This window comes from Pteropus medius, unplaced genomic scaffold (genome assembly GCF_902729225.1).
Source record: "Pteropus medius unplaced genomic scaffold, Ma_sr-lr_union100, whole genome shotgun sequence".
Taxonomy (NCBI): Eukaryota; Metazoa; Chordata; class Mammalia; order Chiroptera; family Pteropodidae; genus Pteropus; species Pteropus medius.
Genome location: NW_024349797.1, coordinates 4,247,103 through 4,272,537, shown reverse-complemented (window position 1 = coordinate 4,272,537; position 25,435 = coordinate 4,247,103). Strand labels below are relative to the sequence as shown.

General features: G+C 50.6%; 1 protein-coding gene across 1 annotated transcript in view; it reads right to left on the bottom strand.

Annotated features, from left to right (window-relative positions):
- Positions 1-1,573: 1,573 nt before the first annotated feature.
- ESRRB (estrogen related receptor beta) overlaps positions 1,574-25,435 on the bottom strand; it is a 101,901-nt gene continuing 78,039 nt past the window's right edge. Inside the window, exons 4-7 of the mRNA XM_039883878.1 lie at positions 17,666-17,776; positions 16,992-17,153; positions 8,563-8,832; positions 1,574-3,599 (exon numbers count right to left, since the gene is read on the bottom strand). Of these exons, the coding sequence (XP_039739812.1) occupies positions 3,355-3,599; positions 8,563-8,832; positions 16,992-17,153; positions 17,666-17,776 (788 nt within the window). The 3' untranslated portion in view covers positions 1,574-3,354. The remainder of the gene's footprint in view (positions 3,600-8,562; positions 8,833-16,991; positions 17,154-17,665; positions 17,777-25,435) is intronic.

Here is a 25,435-nt window from a genome sequence, read left to right as displayed (position 1 = left end):
TCATTATTAGAAAATAAAATTATCTTTCCATAGTGCTTTTCTTTGGTGCTGTTCATGGGCACGGGCCCCTCTGTCTTCTTGTTACAAGTTCGTCACCACTTCCCCAGACACCTACCCCCGACACTTCCCATCTGCACAGGGGAGGGGCGAGTCTGGAGGGGAGGGTGGCCCCCAACACAGGGGTGCGTGCAGATTCTGGCTCCTCCAAGGCCTTGCCATGGCCCCCCTACCCATGCCCTACTCTGGTTTTGAGAGCTTTCTACTTGGTTCTTAAATTGTGCCCCGGGAAATAACCAAAGTTTCCTGTATATAAAAACCAGGGGCTGTTATCAAGATTTATGTGTGACAAAACCAGTCTGGAAGCTTTAGAAAGGATGGGTTGGGGACACAGGGACCAAACAAAACCCAGCCAATACCACCTTCTCCATGGTTGGATTTTTACATTTTATTTCTTGGTTCATTTCAATGACCTGTATCATGAGAATACAACTGAGAAGGGCTATTTCCTCTTTACAGATTTCCCGGGAACAGCAGATTTGGGGATAAACTTGGATTCTGTCCTGTTTGGGGGGCAGGGTGTCCTAAACGCTTCTCACTTCACCATGCCCCGCTAAGCCAGGGCCACCCTCTTTCCAGGTTGGTCTCAAAGCTGGCGAGACTTCCAACTAAGAAGCTGGCCCCTGAACCTGTTCTCTGAAGGTCAGTGGATCCATCAAGAGCCCACCAGGGCCTTTCCCACTGTTACCGACCTGTTTCCTGTACACTTAAAAATGTACAAGCAGCAGCAGTGTCCCCTATTGGCGCCAAGCCATCAGGACCACTGCCCTCTCTCTGCTGGAAAGGGGTGTTCATGCCAGGACATTGCAGAAGCACGAGGCCCAGCAAGGTAAAGCCGCCCTGTGTATTTAGTACACGCCCCCACTCCAAACCAGTTGTCGCTGTTAGGCAGACATGCTCTTCCGAGAAAAGGTGGACTGCAAATACCACTCGTGCAAAGCCCTGCCGTGCCTGAAGGCCTGGGTCCTCATGCTTGAAGTGACACTGCATAGACCAGGGTGCCCAGGTGATAAGATGCCACCCTCTGCTCCCTCAAGCACACAGCCCAGTGAGAGGTTAGGGGAGGCCCCCAGAGAGCAGACCTCAAGACAAGGCTCCTAACGGTTAACTTAGACTTGGGCTTTGGCCCTGGCATTTTGATGCTGAGGAGGTGCCTATGTGTCCCTCCAGACCAGGGACACCGGGGACCCACACGGAGCTAGGGACAGAGCATTCTGGATCACAGTTCCAATGCTAACTATCAAGTGACTGTGGCCTTGGATTCCCCACAGCCTAAGTAGGGGAGGGGGTCACATATCACTGGTCTGTGAGGTCACTCACCACCCTTGACATTTCCTATGCAAGGCCATCAACAGCCACTCCACAGCTGTGGGGTTTTAGGCAGCCCTCTTGCCTGGAAGTGTGCTGTCTGAGAGTGGAGATGGGGAGGCGGAACCAGCAACAGCTGCTTCCCTTAGAAAAACCATGAGGCTGTGGAAGAGGGCACCTGGCCCCCTGCTGTCCTAGTGACAGGTGGGGGTGGGGGATCTGCCTGCCTCTCCAGGTGATGGGAGGGTGGGTTAGAATGGGTGTGGATTCCCCAGGTGGGGCAGCTGTTTGGAAAGGCATCCTCTATCATGCTTTCCCTCCATACCCTGCCACCCTCTAAGCCAGCGGTCCCCAACCTTTTTGGCACCAGGGACCGGTGCTCTTATGAGAATCTAATGCCTGATGATCTGAGATGGAGCTGAGGCGGTGATGCTCGCACTGGGGAGCGGCTGCAAATACAGATGGAGCTTCACTTGCTCCCCCGCCACTCACTTCCTGCTGTGAGGGCCGATACTGGTCAGTGGCCCGGGAGTTGGGGACCCCTGCTCTAAAATGCCTCAGCAACCTGTGCACAGCAGACAGGGTGTTCAGTGCTGTACCCCTAAGTGGGCTATAATGGACTTTCACGGCCACTTTCCTCATTGCCCAGACTGAGGAGTTTACTGGGGACACAGTAAACCCCTTTAGACTTTCAGTGCTAAAACCAGGACCATCCTGGGCAAAGTGGGGTGGTTGGCCACCCCACCAGCAGCGAGAAGAGCCGGGGTGGTTCCACAAGAGAGGTGGACTCCCTCTGTGCCCAGAGAACTAGAGCATGCCTCCTTAGTCAAGGGTGTCAGGAGCAGCCCCTCCTCTGGCACTGATCCGCCCAGCGAGGGTGGGCTGGTGCCCACTGTCCCTAGAAACCAGGAAGCATCAGGGAGGCTGGTGACGTCCACTGAGCTCCCTGTCTTTAGGGTTCCCCTGCCTACGCATCTCCACTTCTGGGCCTTTCTGTGCTCAGCAGAGATTGGTTTGGGGTTCTCCCCATCCTTCCTCGATCCTCCCACTATGGCCAGTCTAGAATTAGAGTGGACAAGGTGCCCTCAGATGGGGCCAGGCCCTGCACAACCCCCACCTCCCACAGACCACCAGCTCTGGACCTGCCTTGAAGGTTGACAGAGAGGGAAAAGCGGGGAGAAAGGGGGCTCTAGGGAGCACTTCTGTGAGCCGGCCCTATTCCAACTGTGGGCCCTGATGTCCTCTCGGCTGGCTGGAGCACTGTCTGAGTGAGCTCTGAGGTAAGGGCATAAGGTAGCAGGGGGAATCCTAGGGGAGGGGCGGAGACGGGAAACAGCCAGGTGGGAGGCACCTGGGGCTGGGGTGCCCAGGAGAATGTGTGAGCTCTAGTGGCTACTCTCTTGATACTGAGTCTCCGCTGGGAGCTGGGTGTGTGCCAAGCTAGAGGAAGGATGGCAAGATGGAGCCCTTTGGACTGTGAAAGGTGTGGGGTCTCTTAAAGTATCCCAAAGAACCTCAGAGCAGGCAGGGCCTCTGGAAGGAAGTCCCTGCCCTCTGGGAAAGGTGGTATGCAACCTGAGCAGGCCGGAATCCTGGGCGCCAGCACTGCCCACCCAGTGGGGGTGGGGCCAGGAAATGTCCAAGCTGCCTCTTGGTGGTTTGGTCGGGGAGAGGGGGCCCTTCCTCGGTGGTCTCCAGTCTCAGGGGAGTCAGCCCTGGCCCAGGCCTCAGCACTGCCCATGGAGAAGGAAAAACATACCAAAGAAAAAGCCAGTTACAGATGAGCCCCACGCCCTGCCCTCCCATCCCCGTCCCCCCACCCCGCGGCACCCAGGACTCTGCACACAGCCGGGAGGCAAGAAGCCTCTTCCTCTGAGACTGCTCATGGCCATGACACAGGGCGTGAAGGTCGAGGCTGGTGGCTGTGGAGGTCTCTGCAGCAGGCCGTCCATTTGTCCTCAGGCGGGAGTCCGTCTGCGTGCCGGGCCATCAGACCTTGGCCTCCAGCATCTCCAGGAAGAGTTTATGCATGGGCACCTTGCCCTGCAGTTTGACGCTGTAGAAGTGCTGCACGGCCTTGGCGGCCGTCTGCCGCAGCAGGGGCAGCGTCAGCAGCAGCTTGCCCGTCCTCCGTGGCTCCTCGTGGCGCTGGCTCAGCTCGTAGTCCTGCAGCGCCTCGTGCAGCAGGTCCTGTAGCTTCTGGACCGCTTCCAGATCCTCGATGTACATAGAATCTGTGGGCACAACGGTGAGTGTCAGGGGACCTGGATGGAGAGCACCACCCTGCGGCGTGGGAGACACCACGAAGCCGTTGGGCTCTGCTCTGGAGCCGTCCAAGTTGTCACCATAGAGAGAGGAAAACCAAGGCTCAGAGACGTTAAGCTCTCAGTCTGAGGTCACCGAGACCAATGACAGAGCTGGGGCTTGGACCCAGGGAGAGAGCTCTATCTATGGAGGACATTTCTTGAGAAAGCACCAAGAGATGAAAGTAGAGAGCCCGCAGCAGGGCTTGAACACAAGCAGACCTGTCACTGCCCTGCAGGTGCTGGGTGGAGTCTATGGCCAGACTGGAGGAGATAAAATCCTGCACCCCTCACTCGCTAGCCGTGTGACTTCAGACAAGTTATTTAACTTCTCTGTGCCTCATTTCCCTCATTCCCGAAATGAGATAATAGCCATACCTACCTCGAGAGGTTAATACAGGTCAAGGGCTTAAAACAGTACAAAGTTAAGTGCCCAGCTAGTGATTCCATTACCATCAACACCATTATGATCATCACCACCATCACCACCACTACCACCAACATCACCATCATCATCTTCACTACTACTCTTGCTGCTGCTGCCGGACATCAGCTCAAGTCTTCAGTGCAATCTCTAGCCTTACAAAATGCTGGTTACAGAATACAGACACAGATAAAGGTGCTGAGCTCTGTGTCTGGGTGCCCGGTGTTAGGGAGTATGGGACTGGGACAGGATGGCTGGACATATGGGATATGGTGATGGAGGGAATTGGTGGGAGGGGCCATTGCAATCTAAAGTCCTGGGGAGGGCTTTGGACTCGCCATGAACTGGGAGTTCAAACAAAATTTCCCTAAATCTCAGCAGCGCAAGGAAGCACCCGCTGATAGCTGGGTTATGGTTGGGTCTGAGCCAAAGCAAAGGGAATCTCCTGGACCCCACTCCCTGACCTCGAGGAAAATAACCAGCCTTCTTCTGACGTTTCTCACAAGTCCTGAGCCACCATCCTAAACCGCGGCAAAAATGCCTGCAAAAAAGTGGGAGGGTGAAGCTCTGGGTGGGTCTCTCCAAGGAAGGTGGAATGAGTTTCCTGAATTCCTCAAAAGACAGGGGCAAATTCCTTTGCATGTTACATTGGTTTCGATACCAGACTGCCAAGGGCAGCCGCACCACCATGCTGACACCAATGACTGCCCCCTGACTTTCTGGGTCCACACTCAGTTTGTGCCTTCAGAGTCCGGCCTCTTTCCCTTGGGGAGATAGCAGTAAAATGAGTTAGATAAGACTCTGGAGTCTGAGACGCTGTGTGACTTTGGCCAAGTTACTTACTTAGGCTCTCTGAGTTCGTTTCCTCATCTGTAAAATGGAGCAAATAAGAATACATACCCCATAGGGAAGTGGTGAGGGTTAAATGAAACAGCAGATTACCAGGCACTTAGTAATGATAATAAAGGTTATTATCATTATTGTGAGGACTCAGACTTGGGGTGAGTGCTCTTGCAGGGCTGGAGTGTTACTGGCCCCAAACCCAAGACTCCTTCACATTTTTCTGTTCCTTGTTACCAAGGCAGTGAGGACTCCTTTGCCAGCCGGGGAGGAGGATGGCTCCATTCCACTCTCCCAGCTGCTTGTGGAGCGTGCATTTAAGGTGCACTGGTCCCTGCAAGGCTGGGGACCTGGCCATCCAGACTCCCTGCCTCCCGCCAGCTTCCCCTCTCTCTCCCCCGTCTCCCCAAGGAGGCTAAAATTGGCAGCTGCCTTCGACCAAAAATGAAATAAAATAACATTGCAAGATTAATTTCTTTGCAATCCATCAGCGCGTCTGTATCGATGGCATTGATAAACTGTTAATTACAAAATCAATGGCTATGATTTTTCTCTGCTGTCAGGAGCCTTGGAGAGGGCCGGGACACAGGGTGAAAGACAGCGGGCAGGCTCCTGAGAGGTCGTGGTTTGGAGCTACAGCCTGTCTCTGATGTGCTTCACTCTCCTGCCTTGTGTCAGCCCCCTGAGCCACATCTGAGTGGTCCTGTCCGGTCCACTCAACCTCAGCAGTGGCATTCACAGTGGCCCTTGGGGCTGCCACCAGAGCCTTCACAGCCCCAGAGCCTCTAGTCTGACCCCAAAGTGCTTTTCTAGTGGATTCCTCAAACAGACCTATTCTTTCCTCATTTCCTGCCTGTAGCTCATTCCTCTACTATGCAGGCAGGGCCTTGACTGTCACAAACTCCTCTCTACCTTGAGCTTCTTATAACTGTTCATAAGGTATAGGATGGCTTGGCAGATGCCACTGGGGAAGAAGTCCAGGTTCCCGGCACTCCGTCTCACATGGCAAACTGTATTGTATTTAGGCGAAGCTTGATGCTAGCTGAAGCTCCTGAAGGGCTCATGTCACCAAACCAGCATAAGTCCTCCGGTGGTGTGTGTGCATGTGTGTGCATATTCGTGTGTGTGAATTCGTATGTGTGTGTGCATTTACGTATGTGCATCTGTCTGTATGTGTTGAGACCAAAGCAAGAGCAGCCGGCCAGGCTAAGGGGCCTGCTGAAAGCCCCTGCAGCATAGTGTCGAGGGGCGGGATGGAGGCGACAGTTGAGTGGCCTCCTGCCTCTTCACTCTCTCCTCCCTGGTGTGAAGTGGTCAGGTGAGTCCAAAATTAAGGACGTGCCCTCCAAGGCCTGCCGGACTTGCTGCGTGTCACTGTGGTCACCAGGTGTCCTCCTCTTTCACTGTGTCCCCTCTCCTCCTCTGCCCATTCAAACTCCCAGCCCCTCTGCAACACTGAATAGGGGAGCACAGGGGATTGTAGGGTGGTGGAGCTACTCTGTATGACATGTAACTAGGGAGATCTGTCATTATGCATTTGTCAAAAACCTGCAGAGTAAACCCTGATGACAACTATGGACTTTCGTTAATAATAATGTATCAATATTAGCTCATTAATTGTAACAGATCACCACACTAATGCAAGACGTTAATAGCAGGGGAAACTGTGTACAGGGATGGGATGGTAGATGGAGCTCTATTTACCATCTGCTTAATTATTCTGTCGATCTAAAGCCATACTGGAAACCCCAACAGCACTAGCATTCTCCAACAAAATGTACAAAATATAAAGGGTCTCTGTAGAAGCATGTAAATTTTTAATTATTAGTTTATTAATAAGAGTGATTTAAACTAAAAAACATGCTTCCCTCTCTGTATGAGGTTCCCCGGAAGCAGAGCCTGAGACGAGGGTTGGGTGCATGCGATGCATGGGGGGTATGCTTTCAGGAGAATGGAAGGGCGGGGGACAGGACAGGGTGAGGGTGGGAGCCCACAAGGTAAGGATGTGGCCTCGGCTACCATCTCATCCCACAGTGCCAGGAGTCCAGGCTTCTGTTCCCTGTGTGGGTCTACTCACCATTGGCTGAGGGGGCCGGGGGTCGGGGGGAGTAGGTAACCCTCCTGGCAAGGCAGGTGAGGGTGAGTCTCTGGTGAAGGAGGGTAATGTGAGCTCTCAGCAGCCAAACGCAGCAGCTGGGGCATGTGTGCGCTGACCCAGGAAAGGGGGTCCGATGGGGCACCAAAGGTGTTCCCTGTGTTCTCTATGAAGCCATTTGTTAGGGGGCCAACTGACCTGGTTAGCCAGGGACTGAGGTTCCCTGTGATATGGGACTTTCAGAAAAAGAAGGACAGCATCAAGCAAACCAGCTGGTTGCCCGCTTTGTACTGTCTCCACCTGGAAGCCAGCTCTCCCTCTTCCATATACTGATAGCACTTTGTTTCTTCTAATATGAATAATAATGATAATAATTAATATTTATGGAACATTTCCTCCAGGCCAGGCACTAGGCTAAGTGCTTTATCTTCAGTTGATCATTTCATTCAAAAGTGCTTAGAGGAGGTACTGGGATATCCCCATTTTACACACAAGGACAGAGCTAAGGAAGGTTGCCAACTCGTCCAAGGTCATAACAAATTAACAGGCTAGGATTTGAACTTGGGTCCATCTGACCCAGACTTGAGCAGTTAACTCAACCACATGCCACCCTGCAGCAGAATTACATGCGTGCTTGCTGAGACACTCTGTCTTTAGGACAGGGACCATGCCTTTCTCTTCCTTCTGCATCTCCCCACCATCCAACACAGTACCCTATATAGAGTGGATGCAAAGTGTGGACACAGATTACTCACCTGCACCCCCCTATGCCAGCCCCTCTTCTTAGGTAGTCTAGCCAGAAACTGGCGGGAGCTAAAGAAATGGAGCGACGCCTCCTTTTTAATGTCGGACTAAACAACTCATTTGGGAAGGTTTTTCCTCTTGTGTGTGAGCATTTGATTGCAAGATTCAAAGAGTGAGCACAAGCTCAGTTGGTTTTGGACTCAGAGGACCTTGGTTTGACTCCTGGTTCTGTGTGGCTTTGGGCAATATGGTTCACCTTTCTAAGCTTCAGTTTCCACATCAGTAAAATGAAGTTAAAATAAGAACTTTGCTTACTTTGTTTGTAAGGACAAAATAAGTTCATCATAGCTAATTTATTTAACACGTTGAGCATTTATTATGGGCCAGGTATGTTGTAAGCATAACATAATTATATACAAATAAATCCTTCCATAGGTTTGCAGGGTAGGAACCGTTTACTGTTCCTACTTTACTGATAAAGAAGCTGAGCGAAGCAACCTGCTCAAGTGACAGAAGCAAGATTTGACTTTTAGTAACCTGGCATTAGAATCTGTGTCCTTAACCGGAGTGCTGGTTATCAAGGGCCCACCATAGTACCCTGCAAAGCAAGGGCTTAGGAAATGCTCCATCAATGCTGGCCTTCATAACGCTGCTATAACCCTAGGCCACCCTTTGCACAATCTTTGGTGACAAAAAGCTCCAGCATCTCCATGGCATCCCTGCCCCTTGCAGCAGAGTGGTGCTCACAGCCCCAGAGCTGTGCTCCCCAGGCCCCACACCCGCCCCCTTACCTGAGTTGGCCAAGGCCAGGGCCTTGAGCGTCACAAACTCCTCCTTCTCCACCTTGAGCTTCTTGTACCTGCGCACCAGCTGCAGGATGGCCCGGTAGAGCTCCAGCAGCCCCGCGAGGCGGGAGTGCTCCTCGTCCATGATGTAGTCCTCGGCATACACCAGCTTGTCGTCGTAGGGCAGCGAGCGGTACACAATGCCCAGGATGAGAATCTCCATCCAGGCACTCTGCAGCAGGCTCATCTGGTCCCCCAAAGAGAGGTTCGAGAAGCCTGCGGTGGGAAGAGGGGGCAAGGAGGGCAGCAGGTAGTCAGGTGGGAGGGCTGGTGCCTCTCTGGGGCTGGTTAGGGGGCAGGATGGGGCAGGAGTCAGGCACCTCCAGATCCTGCCCCTCCCTCTGCAGCTGGGAGACTCATTGTCCTTCCCTTTGTGAATGAGTCAGACATGGAATTCATGGAAAAGACTTACATAACAAGTGCTCAGTTGACGTTGACACTCGTTATCATTATTGTTGTTAGTTCTAGAGTATTTTGTATACATCTGGAGAGGTTTTTTGATAAAATAAATACCTTTGTAATTTAAGGAGTTATTGGATTCATAGTAGAATCAAGAGGTGGCAGTGCAGGGTCCCCTTAAGTATGGGGAGTTTCCACGTCAAACCGGGGGAGGTTTTGGTGTTTTAAAGTGACACCTGATCCTCAGTGCAGTCTCAGCTGTGCAGGGACCTGGAGGCTTGAGCAGGAACAGACTCAGCTCCTTCCTGCCAGTGACCTCCAGTGACCACAGCCTGGGGCTGCAAAGAGCTCAGAAGCCCCCCGGGTCGGTCAGAGCCCTCACTCTGCACCTAAGGACAGACCAGCAGTTCTGTAACCCACGAGCATGGAATCATGGGTGTTTACCCTCCCTGCTAGCCAAGAGGCTGACTCCAGAGCGAAAGAAGGCTGGGGTAGGGATGGCTTCAGAATTGTGACACTGTCTTGTCCAACATGTTCTAGAGATTGCCCGGGCTCGAACCCTGACTCCTTCCCGTTTACTAGCTGTAGCCTGACCTTGGGAAAGCTGGGCAACTTCTCTAAGCCTCAGCTTCCTCATCTGTGAAATGGGTATAACCGCGGTGCCTGCTTCAGGGAATCGCTGAACGAAGCAATGGTTACGGAACATATGACACAGTTACAGAACTTTTACTGTTATTACTAATGATGAGATGAAACTTTCCTCTGCAAAACGGGAATATACTGAAATTGCGCTATACACGCACTTAACTTGTACAAAATCAATTAACATCTTTATTTACAAGAAAGAGAGAGAGAAAGGAAGAAAGGAAGGGGTTAGGGAGGGAGGGAGGAAACGAATTTTCAAATAGCTGGTCACTAAACACAGGTGGTAACTTCCAACTCGAAACTCAGTGATTGGTTCTCACACTGACCATGCCAGATTCGTGAGAAGGAAACGTGTCCACGAAGCCATTGGCACCATGTGTCATGGCCGCTGCAATCTGGGGATTTTCAGGGGTAATTTTGCATATGTGGGATGTGTGGCTTCATTTGCTGAGCTAGAACCTGACCCCCCCTGGAAGCGTTGGGTGCCATGAGGACGGAAAAGAGGGCGTGCGGAAAGCTCTCCGCGCTACTCCCCGCGCCCCTTCGGAGCTCAGTAAACCCGCGCCACGTGGCGGTGGCAACTGTAGCTGTTGCTGCCATTGCTGCCGTTCTTAGCTTTCCCCTGGCATGGCCCTCCTCTCCGCCTCGGAGGTGAGGGGTGGTCCCAAGCTTCTGGACTGGCCCATCGCTCTGCATCCCCACGCAGTCTATTTCCCCCTCATCTGTTGCCCTCTGTCTCTAACAACCAGTGTCCCTCCCCATTTTCCAACCAGTGCGTGAATGTTCATCTGTAGGTGGCGCTCCTGGGGCTGCAGCCTCTCCACCTGGCAGCCTCTCCACGCCCTCTCCCCGTGAGCGCTCTTTTAGTCCAACCTTCCAGGTCCCCTGGCCCGACCTGCACAACCCGGGCCTTGGATCGCCACCTGGCTGCTGGCATCCGTGAGTGACTGACAAGAACTGGAGCAATTACACCGATGACACAGGGCAAGCCTGGATTGATGGGCCTTCTTAGGCGAGAGGCTATGGCACAGTGGGGTCAGATGCCTGTGTGTTGTCGGGATCCCGGCGTGGGAGACAGTGTGTGGCTGCCTGTGGTGCTGGGGAGAGCCGGGAGGTAATAAAAGATAGATAGAAATGGACATCCAATTTCCCTTATCAGCCTTCTGAGCAGAAGAGGCCTTGGGCGACATTAATTAACAGATACCAATCAGCCAGCCCGTGAGGGTATGTGTATGTATGTAGGGAAGTGTGGGACTGCACTGGCGGTGAGGGGGAGTCTGAAAGCAGACAGAATGGGAGGAAGGACGCAGGAGACGGACTAGGCAAAATTAACAGACAATTGAATTGGAAGGTGGCAGAGGTGGAGGGTGAGGTAAGAGCCAGGCTTCTAGAAACGGAGGAGAAAAGACCCCTGTGAGGCTAATCACACAGGTGTGGAATCACTACAATAATGGGAACCGCATGCTTCTGCCCCTTCGTTCATTCAACAAATATTTACTGAGTACTATCAAGTGCTAGGCCCTGTGCAAGGCACCGGGGACAAGCTCAAATCAGAAGTGGTCCTGCCTTCAAGAGCTCACAGTCAAGAGGGAAAGACACCTCAAGTACCACATGTCACCATGAAGTTATGACTTAAGTAGAGCTATGGGGGGAGGCTTTACACAACAGGAGATGTCGGGGCTGGGCTCTGAAGAGTGAAGTGGAGCTCAAAAGGGGTGGCGAGGGCCTTTCATGCAGACTGCGCCCACCACGGCGTCTGCATGAACAGCTGCCATGCGCTGTGTGCTGAGCCCCCTGGGAGCACCAGTGCCATGCTGTTCGTCTCTTCACTCCCACTGTCAAGCACCTGTCCTGGTGCAAAGGAAGTGCTGACAAAGGTTCAAGGTACAGAGGAGAGAATGGACAAATGCCACTGGGCCTCGACTCTTAGATGACAAGAAAATGTGCTGAAAGAACTTGGTTAGCCCCTCTTAGTCCTTCAGACATGAATGAGGCTTTCAATGCCTTTATGTCAGAGATGGGCCTGACGGGCAGAGACAGCACCTTGGAGAGTTTTGTGCCACCACTGCATCTGTGAGGCCTGTGTCCCAACCTCCCCGCTAGGCTGGTCTGAGTACTGGACTCAGCCTCTGCCTGCTCTCTTCCTTCTTGAGCATCTTCAAAAGGAGCTGGAAATAGCTGTGCAAATCCAAATGCTCACTCCAAACTGCTAGAGAGCGTATGAGGGCTGCCTCATGTTGGGTAAGGAAGGCAGGAAATATGTGATCTTCTTTCCTAATATTTGAAAAAGTTAAAAAAAAAATTCTAATATTTGAGAAAAGAAACAGTAGAAGGAAAAATGAGAAATAAAATCTGTTACCTGTAGGAGGAAGGAGGGAAAGGGAATAGGGATGGAGATAAGACTTCTGTGTACCCATTTTTGTCTAGTTTTTGCTTTTGAACCTGTCCATGCTTAAAATGTCCAAAAATAAAATGAAATCAAGCACAAAAACGAAAGGCATGTTCTCTTTAACCCAGCATCCCCACAACTAGGAACTTCTCCTAGAAAGAGAAGTATGCTTAAATAAACAAAGATAAATCGATTTGAAATGACCCAAAGCAGGAAACAATCTCAATGTAACTAATGTAATACATGCAATTATTATATAAATGTAATTATTAGTTAAATGAATGGCACATTAGAAGCCACTAGAAAGAATGAGGTAGAATGTGTGTGTGGAGGTGGGAAGACACCAGAGAGCATAAGGAGGGTATGTGTAAAGGTTGCAGACGCCACAGTCAGGCTGTCTGTTAGAATCTCAGCTTTGCTGACACTGGCTGTGACCCCGGGCAAGTCCACCTCTCTGTGCCTCAGCTTCCGAATCTGTGAGATGGGAGTAATAATAGCACTATCCTTATGGAGCTGTTTGAATGAAATCAGCTAATATGTGGAACACCTAGTACACTGCTTAGCCCGGGGTAAATGCTACTGTTGTATATAATGTATATAATTAAATTGAAGAAGCATCGAGCAGTGTTACAGTTTGATCCATGGAAGGAAGGGAAATCCCTCCATGGAGGAAATCCCCAGAGGGATGCATGAGAGAGATGAGGGGTTTGGATCTCATAATTTCTACCCCTCTGTCAGTCACATCCACAACTTTACTAGAAGCACATATTCTTTCTTTTATTTAAACTCAAACAAAGGGGCTGAACCATTCCTCCCTGCCCTTCAGCAAAGCACCTCTCACTTCTGCTTTTTCCTGCTGGGCTGGGTCTTCTACTTCATCACATAATTAGCAATTCTGAGACAGAGGGGGCTGCTGGGTGTGGCCCATGCCCCTGGGTACAGGGCTGTCCCCATGCCTGCTGACCCTGGTGGCACCGGCCCCTTGAGGTTTGGCCCTGCCCAAGCTGACTGCCCACTGGCCCTCTCTCCCCAGGTACCCTACCTTGAGCTCTGCTGCCCCTGGAAAGTTGCATTATCTATCACCAACTGATCTAATATGGTTCAGGCTCTTCCCAAACCCCCATCCCCCACTGATTTGACAGCACAAGCTCTTGGAATTTAAAAAAAAAAAAAAGAGCACATAATTTGTGGCAAGTGGAGTTCATAATCTGTTAATTTATTATCGTTTCTGTCGACCTGGAGGGCCATTAGCAGAGGTAATAAAGGGAGATGTAATTATAGGATCTGAGGCCACTCCAGACACAGCTGCTGTCACTCGGCAGCCCATATTTCATGGGCCGCTGGCATTCTTCTCTCCCCAGCAGGAGCCAGACGGTGGATACCTGGGAGCAGGGCCATTGAGGGACCCTCTGTGAGGAGGCCTCTGGGGGTCCCCTGCAGAGGCCATGCACATGTCATCTGGGGCTGGGCAGGGCAGGTGGTGACCCCCCATGGGCTGGCAGGAAAAGGTTCTCCTGGCTGGGGCAGCCTCCAGGCTGCCTGGGCTGGGAGGATAACCAGCTAATAACATATGGAGGCTGCAATTCATCAAGTGAAACCACCGCCTATGAAAGGCTGCTGGTTCTTGTTCTAATCTCTTGCTCACGGAGAACAAGAGTCGGCCACCCTAAAGACTTGAGTTTGTCCTCTGGGCAACCCAATACTTAGAAAATCAACATTTGGGGGGAGGGCAACTTCACACTGACTCGAACAAAAGAGTGGCTGCTATTCTGAGCAAATCCCAATTAGGCTCAAGTTCCCCACAGGACTCATCCTGTGAAAGGGTCCTATGTGTTCAAAAATATGGGAAAAGGGAGCAGAGTGCTGGGAATGAATTTGTGCTCGGATAATCCTTCCCCTGGCTAAGCCGGTCACTCGGTGCCTGCATGACCATGTCAGCTGCTGTTGGTTCACAGCGTCTAATGCCTTTCTGGACTCTTTCTCCTTGGCCTCTGCCCACCAGCCCTGACCCAAAGGCCCAACTCAGGTTCTCCTCGCTCCCCACGCAGCCCACGGCATCCCTCCTGCCTCTAAACTCTGTCCTGGGGTTCTTCTTGCTGTATTCTAAGTATCTGCCTTGTCAGATATGAAGTGGGAAGTAGATGGGTAGAGATGAAACAAGGCTGACCGTGGGGTGATAACTGTTGAAGTAGGCTAATGGTCACATTGAGATTCATTATACTATTTGATACCTTTGTTTAAAATTTTCCACGAAAAAAAAGTTTTTTTTAATTACCCATCTTATTCCCAAATGGGGTTTTGGGAACGGAAATTAATCTCATTCTCTGTATCAGCCACGACTTTTTTCAAAAGATCTTACATATAGGTAATGCTCAATAAATGCGTGCAAAGGCAACTGTGAAGCACCCTCTGCATGCCAGGTTCTGGACTAGAGGCTAGAGGGTTCTGAGGTAGGAGACCTGGTTTCCTGTGCTTAAGGGCAGAGTTTTGGGCTCCCTTTCAGAGCTCTATTCCTGAGCTGTCTTAAGGAGCCAGTTCTTCTTTCTGTCCAGGAGCCAAGATGGACAGGAGCAGACACAAGTCCTGGGGTAGAACCCAGGCTTGCATCCTCCCTACTCAACCTGCTCTTTCTTACGGTCTCTCTTTTTAAGAGCGTTAGTGAGCGGGTCTTCAGAAGAGTTTTCATCTAATCTGAGATGTGATTAAGTCAATTAGTTTAAATATATTAGGGACTTGATGTGTCATTGCCCTTAATATGAGGTTTACATGCAGTGGCAGGAGACTCTATTAATTAATTTTACCTTAAACACCAGAAGGTCAGGCCCAAATAATTCAGCATGCAGATTTATGCAAAATGGGCAAATTAGCATTTGAGACAGACAAATGAGCCCCTATGTTTATTTTATTTTTTAATAAAAAAGAATTCAGTTTTGGACAAGGAGAAATGATGATGCAAAAGGAGGGCTTTTAACACTATTAGCAACAAAGATGGTCATACTCTGTGCCATTTATCAAGTACCCACTATGAGCCGGGGCTGGGATAGGTGTGCCATATCCTCCCAGCGACCAGTGAGGAGGCACTCTGTAATGAGTCCCATTTCACAGGCAAGGATACCAAAGCTCAGAAAAATGAAAGATCTTGCTCAAGGCCATTAGGACAGAGCTGGGTTCAGAGCCTAGGTCTGCCTGAATCTGGGGTCTGTGCCCCGGAACCATTCCGCTCTGCCCACTGCCCTCTTGGTTGGGCAGACAGGAGATGGAGCCGGGAGGGAGGAAGACATGGAGGGGGGAATGGGTGCTTCCTAGCTCTACTCTCCCCCCGCCCCCCCACCAGGTGTTGCAGGAGGCAGGGGGATGGGGTGGTGGCAGGAGAGGAAAGCAGTGACCTGGGGGCACCACCAGGAGCCACTCCCGAGCCATTGCTTGATACAGTTCTGCTCAACCTGGAAGAGGAGTGTGTGATGTGGGGGGGAAAGGCGGGTGCAGAGGGAGCTGTGCCCGATTTGGCCCTGGGTTAGTGGAGCAATCCAGGCTGAGGTATCTTAAGCCGTGGCCTGACCCCACATCTGTGCTGAACCAGCACAGAACAGATTCAAAAACTACTGAGTGTATAATCCCAAGAGGTTGAGCTCCTTAGGAAGGGCGCTCCAGCCCAGATCCCCAGGGAGCCCACCCCTGAGTCAAAATACCCAGGGGCCACCAGGGAGTGGAATTCTAGGCTTCCAGCCAGCTAAATGACACCAGCATCACCTCTGAGCCATGAGGGCTCTCTGCAAGCACCTGTCAGTGAGAAGGCTCCTCCCTATGAGCTGTGCACAACATCCTACATAAGAACTTTCTCACTCACCCCAATCGACTGTGGGTCTTGGCATCTGAAATCTAGCACATCTTTGCTGCATAACTATATATGCTGTATTCATTTTTCAGAGCTGGTGACAAACAAACAACAACAAAAAAGGATCTACAGACAAGATAAAGTGTCCCATGTCACACAGCTAGTAAGAACCCGAGTCCATGGGGAACCACCGACAGAGGGTAACAGAATATTTCCGCCACGCCAAGATCCGAGTTCGTTAGAACCTTAAAAGAATAAGCTGCAGAGACTTTAGAAAGGTCCCCAACAAATAAGCAATGTAAAATACATGGGTATCGGTGTCTACAAAAATAAAATAAAGACTCAGTTCCCGCTGCTTATCCAATACAAGAAAAGCTGAAAGACGGGTTTAGGGCCACATGCAATGAAGAAAAGTCCGTATCGTCTGAAATACGTTCATTACACATACTTTCCATGTTGATCGTAAAATAACAGAATACACATAAGGAGTTAGGCCTCCTTTAGAGAGCAGGCAAGCGCGAGCATGCAAATGACGTTAGCAAATGCCAAACGCTCACACAGGCCCACGTTTCATCCTCAGGACGCAGCCCACGAAGGATGTTATTCCCACAGAGAAGTGGGCGGACCCGCCCAGGGTTACATAGCTACAAAGTGGCAGGCCCAGAATTTGAATCCCAGTCTGATTCCCAAACTGTGTTCTTAACTCTCATTCCACCTTCCTCTAATAGGAAGCAAGAGAACCAATCCCTCTTCTGCATTGTTTTCCAGCATATTTCCAAAAAATTTACAAGAAAACCCTAGTTTTGGGCTTTTAAGAATTCAAAAAACTCGCTCTTTGAACATCCCCTATTGTGGATGTAGTTATAGCCCATTTAGAATGATAACCGGTTCTGAAGAGCCCCAGCAGTTTAGGGACATTACGGGATCATCCAAACACCTGTTCCCCTCCAGTCTCACGAGGAGAGAAAAAAATCCCAGAGGATCACAGGCTTGCCAGGATTCCGCGGGGTCACCAAGTCCAGGCCGCCGTGCATCAGAACCGCGGCTGTGGGGAAAGTGGCTGAGAGTCCCCTGGCTACACACTCTCCCCGGTCCCACGAGACTCACCTGGGATGTGTTTGGCCCAGCCGATGATGACCACGAGCTCTCTGTCCGCCAGGTCACAGAGAGTGGTCAGGGCCTTGATGTCACCCTCAGGCATGCCAGGGGGAGGCATGGCATAGAGCTTGTCTGGCTCGGCCACCAGCAGATAGGAGACAATCTTGGTCACTGCAACGACCAAAGACGGAAAGTAAATGCCTGGGAAGAGGAAAGGGGCTGAGAAGAGGAAAGGGGTGGAGCCTGGGAGGGGTCAGGAAGAAAAGTTGGCAAAGTCAGAAGTGGCTGTAATCTCCCTTCCCTTTCTGACTCCGCAAAGTTGCTGGCAGTGGTGATTCGGGCTCTTGAGAAATACTCCTCCAGGGGCAGTTGCCTGGTGAATTCTCCCAAGAGGAACCTGCTTTGAGTGGGTGGTCAGAGGACCATGTTCAGGATGCTGGGACCCAGGCCCTCCTAGGACCACGCTTCATTTGGAACCACGTTTTGTGACATCCCATACGGAAAGGCTTTCTGAATGAAGTATCATTCTAAAGTACCAACACCAATGCCAGGAACTGATGCCACCTCCCCAAAATCCACATTGTCCCATAACCCAGGGCTGGGAAGATGGCATTGCCCCACGGGATGCCAGATATCACAGTACAGATGCTGGCAAAAGGGGCATGGACTGCCCTGGCACTCACATGGCTTTTTAGCAGGTGGGGAGATCTGCAAGCTCAGGTACGGGCTGCTCTCTGAGTCCAGCCGTCGCTTGTATTTCTGGCGGCCTCCACGCACTCGGTCAAGACGCACACCTATTGGAGAGGAAAGAGAAAGTCTCATGAGTTGTTCGAGGTCATCAGAGGTGTTAGCACTGACTCGGGATTTCAACACAGGCTAAGTCCTTCACGGCCACACTCAGATGGCCTTGTACAGCTGCCGCATGGCCAGCCTTAGGCCAGGTAGTTGGACAACCCTAAAACAATCGTTGAACAGTAACAGCCCATCCCAGCTGCCCCAGGCCTAGACCTGCCTCTCCGGATTCGGCATCCCCCTGAAATCCATCCCCAGCAATCTTCAGCTCGTGAGTCTTTCTAAAAGGGAAAGAGCAACAAAAGCATTCCTCCGAGTGTTGGGGAAAGAAGACACGTCATTTCAGATCTGCTGTGGATCCAGGGAGGGTTGCGTCAGCTCGCCAAGAGAGGAAAGGGATCCCCGCCATTGGCAGGTAACTCAAAAGAGCCACAACAAGGATTTTCAAACTTTTCACTTAAGAAGCTTTGGCGGGGGTGGGAGTCGGGGGGTTCATTACAAGTGTCAATTTCTGGATCCCATCCTCAGAGATTCTAGGATAGAGTCCTACAGTCTGTCATCTACACCAGGGGTTCCCAACCCCCAGGCCATGGACCAATACCAGTCTGTGGCCTGTTGGAAACCGGGCTGCACAGCAGGAGGTGAGCGACGAGCGACTGGCCAGTGAGCGAAGCTTCATCTGTCTTTGCAGCCGCTCCCCAGCGTTAGCATCACCGCCTCAGCTCCGCCTCAGATCATCAGGTCTTAGATTGTCCTAGGAGCACCGGTCTCTGGTGCCAAAAAGATTGGGGGCCACCGATCCTCACAGGATGGGGATGCAGGTGGCCCTGGCCACATCTGGAAAATCAATGCCCAGAAGTATCTCAACAGCAGGTGCTAAAGCAGTGTGGCCACTCCACACCGACACCCATTTCCAGACGTGAGGCCCAGTTCTAGAGATCCATATTTTCACTGGGTCCACACCGCCTTCAAGAAACCCGCCCCATCCCTGGCTTCTGCTGTCTAGACTGACATGTTACTACCATTCGACATCCCCACCAGCAAGCATGGTGGACCAGACCCGGAGCGGGCACCTCATCGAAGGGCACACACAGCTCAGACTGACCACCGACCTCTGTGGCCTGATCCGAAAAGAATGGAACCCATCAAATTAGCTCGAGAGTCTGAACTAAGACAGAAAACAGAACGCCTCTCCTTTTCTTACCTGAAATAGGCCGTGACTAAAAGTCATAAGTCGGGAGACAGAGCCAGAGTTCTGAGTGGAAGAGAACCCTCGGCCTCCTCGCCCTGAGTGACCTGCTAAGTTCAACTTCTGTTTCTTTCCCCAAAGGTAAACATAGCGCCCCAGTCAGTCGATCTTGAGGGCCCTGTCTTTCTTTCTGGCATTTTCCCCTGCCAGTCCTATGCTTCTAAAAATCCACCCTCCTAGAAACACGAGTAGTGGCAAGCCAGTGCTATCAGCTCAGGCCTTTCTTGGGGAGAGGGAAGAGGAAGACAGAGATAATTATAACTTAACAAATGAGGATAGAGACTCCATCTAAGGGTGATTTTCTGGCTGTTTCTTAGGATGTATAGCTACTAAATTCAAGTCTGGAGACAGGAGAAGAAGTTTCCCAGAGCAATGAGAACAATTTAAAGTAAAATCACCATTTACCGAATGGGCAAGGATCAGCCCTTTAAATGCTAAGAGAACTTTGGATGAAGAGTGCCCTGACACCATCCCCGTGTGCTTCCAGTTAAGGGCGCAGACCACATTCTCCTCCTGGAGGGCCAGGAGGATGCTGTGAGCATACCAAGCCCGCAGACTGCCCAAGGGGACTATCTTTTGGGGGCCAGTCACTGCTCGGCATTTTCATCAGCAGCATCCTTTTTACCCCACACCTGGAAACTCAGTATCCCACCCTGCTTCCTATTTAAATTTAATATCCCTATTGTGGGTCATCGGATTGGGAGCCTGTGACCAACCCCCACTGAGGATATCTAAGTGGTCCAGGTCCTCTTTCTCCTTATCCTCTGGAAGTCGAAGATGGACTGGTGACACAGGCAGAGCCCATTGGCTTTGAATCAGGATCAAATGGCACAAAGACACGGAAGATGAGGACTGGCGAGGGCAGCAGTGGTGCCCTCAGCAGCAGGGGTGTGGGCGGCCCTGGACCAGACTCTCCAGGTTAGTGCATCTCCTGACTTCGACTCTCCAGGGCTTCCTCTGGTCCTTGTGCAGCCTCTGAGTATGGTCCTCGAGCCTCCTGATAGGCTTCCAATGAATTCCCCTTCTGCTTGAAGGGTGCGAGTGGGTTGCAACTGAACACTTCTATAGTTAGGTTCTCCAGGAGCAGACCCTAAGATAAGGATGCACACGCAGACAGTTTATCTGGGAGGTGATCTCAGCAGGAAAGGCAACAACGAAGTGTGTTCCTGAGTAGGCTACTGCTGTGGGCAACTGAGGACCCTGGGAGACAGTGTAGAACATGCCTCAGTACCCTGATTCCGATGAGAGCTTTGGGGGCATTTAGCCTCTCCCGCAGTCACTGGCACTTCATGGGTCCAGGCTGAGCAGACTGTGGTGGCCAGAGAAAGCCCTGGGCAGAGTTGCAGTCACAAGGTAGCAGGTCAGTGCACAGTATGTGATAGAGTGCTGAGTAGATGTGGGAGGGACACTGATGGCTGCCTTCCTTTTCAAAGTGGTCCAGGGCCAGCAGCATCAGCATCATCGGAATGCTTGTTAGAAATGCAAAAATCTCAGGCCTGGCCCCCAAGGAATCAGAGTCAGCATTTTAACATATGCATACAAGAGTTTGAGAAGTGCTACAGTTCAGAATCCTAGCAGATACAGCTGTCTAATCAAATTCCATCAGTCCCTGAGACCTTAAAGGGGACAGCTGAATCCCACCCAGCACAAAAAGTAAACTAGCACAAAAACCAAACGCACGGTTGGTAGGACTCAGGTAGACATTTGCCCTTTCAGTGAGCAGAAGGAGGAGGTACACAAATGGAGGAAGGATGGTCTTTCCTGTGAAGGTTTTTTTCGGGAAAGTTCCCTTTTTGGCAGTTTCTTGACCCCGTCCTGTGACACAGCCACAAAGCACCTCCCCCTGTCATTATACCAGAAGGGAGCCAGCCCTCCACCAAGCTCTCCCTTTGGAGAGCTGGCAGACCAAGGGTGAAAATGCCAAGCTTTATTCATGAAGGATGGTGAGGATCCTCGTTTCCTGAGCACCTACTATGTGCCAGGGTCTGATGCGGGGTCCAGGATGAGCCCCTTCTCCACTTCACCGACTTTCTTTCCTAGAAGCCAGCCTCATGAGCTCACCCCTCCCACCCAGCCCACCTGACCCCAGGCAGCTGTCAACAGGAGTGGGAACTGCTTAACGAAAAAATAAAGAGTCCATCCCTTAGTAAGGCGAGGAGATGGACAGTTGTCCCCTGTTGCTGCCTCCATCTGGAATGTCCTCTGTCCTAATACAGGACCTGGCCCTTAGAGGGTGTTCAAGAAAGTCTTGATGAATACAGCAGTGGATGTGCCTCCTTCCTCCCCACCCCCGTCCAGGCTGGGTACCTGTTCCAGGGCTCCAACAACACACTGGCCTGACCCTTATCAAGCTCCCCTTATGCCCGGGGCTGTCAGTCCTATTCCAGGGTTTGCCACAGCACCCGATGCGCAGATGGGTGCCTAGGAAATCAGAACCATTACTATCATCATCTCATTATCATTTCCCTTCTCCAGTGCTGTGTACAACTCTCTGGAAAATCACATTAATAATGATAATGCAAACCAGCCAAATTCACAGAGGACTTTCTGTATGTATTGCCCCATTTAATCCACAGTGTGTAAAGCAGGTGCTCTAATCCCTATTTTATCTTTATTATCACTTTTTTTTCCCCCAGAGAGATTTAGTAATTTGCCCAATAAAAGAGCCAGCATCCAAGCTCTTTGCCATTCCAGGCTATGACCTCCCCGGGTACAGCAAGTATAAACTCTCCTCTAAATTTTCTCCCCTAGATCTTTACAGCACAGTGGTCAATGGCTCCAATCAATAAATGTATCAATTAGCAGGTTATTTTTTTTTTCAAAGTAGCCTGTTGGGTTTGATTGTGCACAAACTGATACCTGGTGTGAGCTGTCTGCTCTCCTCGCTTCCTGTCTGCTTTTCCAAGCCCTACTCTAAGCACAGGCCCATAATCGCTCTAGCCCACGAGGTCCAACAATCAAGGTCCCAGGCCTGTCTTGGCCCCTTATGGGTCATGCAGCCTTGCTTTCATCATCGGGTGCAGGGGAGGAGGCAATGGTAATACCAACTTTGCTCGCCGCGTATGGCTTTTGTAACAGTCAAATGACGTGATATTGGGAAAACGCTCGGTAAATAGGAAGATGATTCCGGTAGGCTAGGTGAGGCTGTCACTCCCATCGCTCTGTGCTTTGGCATTCACCTAGCATTTCACATGTTACCTCCTGCTTGTATCCCTCTATTCCCACCAGCTCTTCAATTCAGTGGGCTCTTAGAGGACAGGGCCCAGGTCTGCTCCACTCGCCGAGCTCCCCACTGCACTGTCCCACAAGCAGGGTTTGCTTACGATCATTTAAGGCAGAAGGGTCCTGTGGCAAAGACATGTGCTTCTCTTCCCATGGGCTGGGGTTGGGGCAGATGGGCCCCCACCTAAGGGAAGTGGCTTCATCCTTCCTGTCCACACTATATTCCCAAAGGCAATTCACGTCCTAGTTGTCCCCTTGAAGGCCCAGTTCAAGTATTATCTCTACTGAGTCCAGACCCCTCCTGGCAGAGCTGCTCATGCCCTTCCTGGATGCCCTTTGCTCATCCTGTTACAGTAACTAGTGTCAAAACAGCAACTCTTCACAACATGTCATCTGCCCATCTCTCTTGTGGACTGTAGGCATCTCCAGGGCAAGGACTTTCATTCAGACATTGGGCTTGTAGCCCAATCAAGTGTCTGAGTAAAATAATGTGCCCAGCTAAGATGAAGCCTTTCAGACTTAGGAAACAGAAGAACCTCAGGATCTGGTCTTTTCCCCAGTTTCTATTTATCCCTCCAGCCTCTAGAAATTCACTCCCTCAAGGCAGCCCATTCTTTATGGAATTTTCTCCTTGTATTGAGCTAAATTCTCTCTCTAGATCACTTTCCTACCCTTCACCCACACAACAAGACTATATCCTTCCACAAGATAATCCTTAATGGACTTGACATCCTTGGGTACTCTCCCTTCCATGGCCAAGCACCTTTATTGTCTATATTTGTACAGTGTTTTCAGGCCAATCACCTCCTTGCCTTCTATGCACTTGTTTTCATTGATATGATCTGCTCTGAACTGTGAAGGAGCAGCTCTTCAAGGGCATAGATAGTAGACAGAAGTCTGAATTTCTCTGCACTCTGCCTAAACAGACATTGGTCAACTATGTTTATACTTATTATTGTCTAATGTGTTTTTATATTTTCTTAGGTATGCTACTTGCAATTTTAGTAAAGAAGAAGCCCCTCCCCAAGAGTCATGGTATGGACTGAGTTCTCATCCTGAGAGCTACAGCAAGACGTTGGGTCATGATTCCTGTAGAAGTAAATCACATTCTAATGGTCGGGTCTGGCAGACATTATTAGTTGTCTACCCAATTTTCATTCTATTCCCCTTATTCCATACTAACAGAAACAGGATTTTGTGTGTGCAGACAATGCACTCCAGTCAGTCCCAGAAACCTGTTCCCCTCTTTCCCAGTTTCCCTCGTCATGTTACCTAGGGCTCATCACATGACCTGGTTCTGGCCAATGAGAGGTAAAGGTTAAGTCCATGATGGGGGCTTCTGGGAATGGTTTTGCTTTTCTTATAAAAGAGACAAACATCTTGATACAGCTATTTTTGCCTTTCTCCTGCCCTGATCTGGAAGGTGAAGCCAAGAGCTGTGGCAACCACCCTGCAACCATGAGGCAGCCATAGGAGGACACCAAAGAACACCAGAAGAAAGAACCTGAGCCCTGGGAGCTATGGCTAAGAAGCCTGTGCAATGCTGGCAATTGCCCATCTGCAGACTTCTTGTCAGTGAGGAAATCAATCTCATTTATCAGTGCTTAAGCCACTAGCAGTCAAGTTCTCTGTAACTTGTAACAGAGAGCAATTTTCACTGATACAATGGGCAATTACTTTTAAATTAGGTTGCTTAAGTCTTACAAATGCCAAACTGGAAATAAAAAAAATAAATAAATAAAGGAAGAGAGACTTGAAATGAGAGTTGCCTTATTGTTTGTGTTCTTATATTAGCAAAATATCTAAAAAGTAGACTCAGGGAGCATATCAAAATACTAATTTATTAACAATTATCATCCTGGATTATTAGACTGTATCATCTTGATACTTTCTGGATTTAAACAAGCATGAATAAGACTCATCTGTAAAGTATACCAGATCTCCAAATTCCATGATAAATACATATTCTTTGTTTTAAGCGCTGTTCAACATGTGCAGACCGAAATGTCATAAGTGTGCCATGATTACAAAGAAGATTGATAATCACTGGATACACATGCCTGTGTAGACTGAGTCCTTTAGTTGAGCCTAGGACTAGATAAGGAGCTGTCCCCTTCTTGGCCATCATGATAACCTCCCTAACTCTTGTAGACACAAGTATAAGCAGAAGTTCATGTCCACTGACCAGTTGTTACCTGGTGCTGGCCTGAGCTTTGCGTGGATATTATTTCACTTAGGGATCGCAACAACCCTGTGTAGGAGCTTCTATCATTATCCCATTTTACAGATGGGGCGAGTGAGACTAAGAGAGATGGAGTAACTTGCCAAGGCCACGCAGGGCGGAATCGAGCCTGAGTCCAGGGACCCATGCTCAACCACTCTGGCATCTTGTGTTTTTCAAAGAGCCAAGAGTCTCTATGATGGAAGAAAAGCAGCAGAGAGACCCGAAGCCAGGGCCACAATGCACACTTCCTGGGGCACCACTCACCTAGAATTCAGTCTCAATGGTGACCCTGGATATACATCTGACCACACATGGCAGCCTGTGCGGCCTCAGCTGAGAACAGCCTCCCGCGTTGCTGGTGAAGGGATCCTGCTCAGGAGCCATTTGAGAACCACATGTGTATAATCTGCAGAAGACCCTCCTGGGGCGTCTGTGCTGCCAGAGCCAGCGCCGGCTCCGTGTGAGCAGCGTGCTGTGCTGGTAGGTGGGCTTGCTGTGCTTCCTTTATCCTCCAGTTCCACACTCTACTCTTGCTCATCCTGCTTTGTCATTTGGGATCCCTTATCCTCTGGCCTCCAACTAGGTGTGCTGCCTCGAGGCACTGCAGAAGATGAGGGAGCAGGGAACTTGGAGTTTCGTCCTTTCCTGCTGGGCCACAGTGTGGCCAAGACTTTGATCCCTACATACAGCCACCGTTCTCCCTTGCTTCCTGGAGCCATCCCACCCCAGTCTCTTCAGCTGGGGGTGTCATAGGCTCCCTATTGTTGCTTGTCCCAAGGTATGTCACCAGCTCTGGTTGGTGTTCCCTTGACCCCATCCACCCCTCTGTAAATAGTTCCTTCACTAAATCTTCTTTGCTAACCCTGGGAGGGGACACCTAAGCTCTGCTCAAGACAGTGGGGAGGTGGGATGGGCTTGGTCACCCTTGCAAAGAATAGGGGGAAAGACAAGGTGAACAGAGGTGCT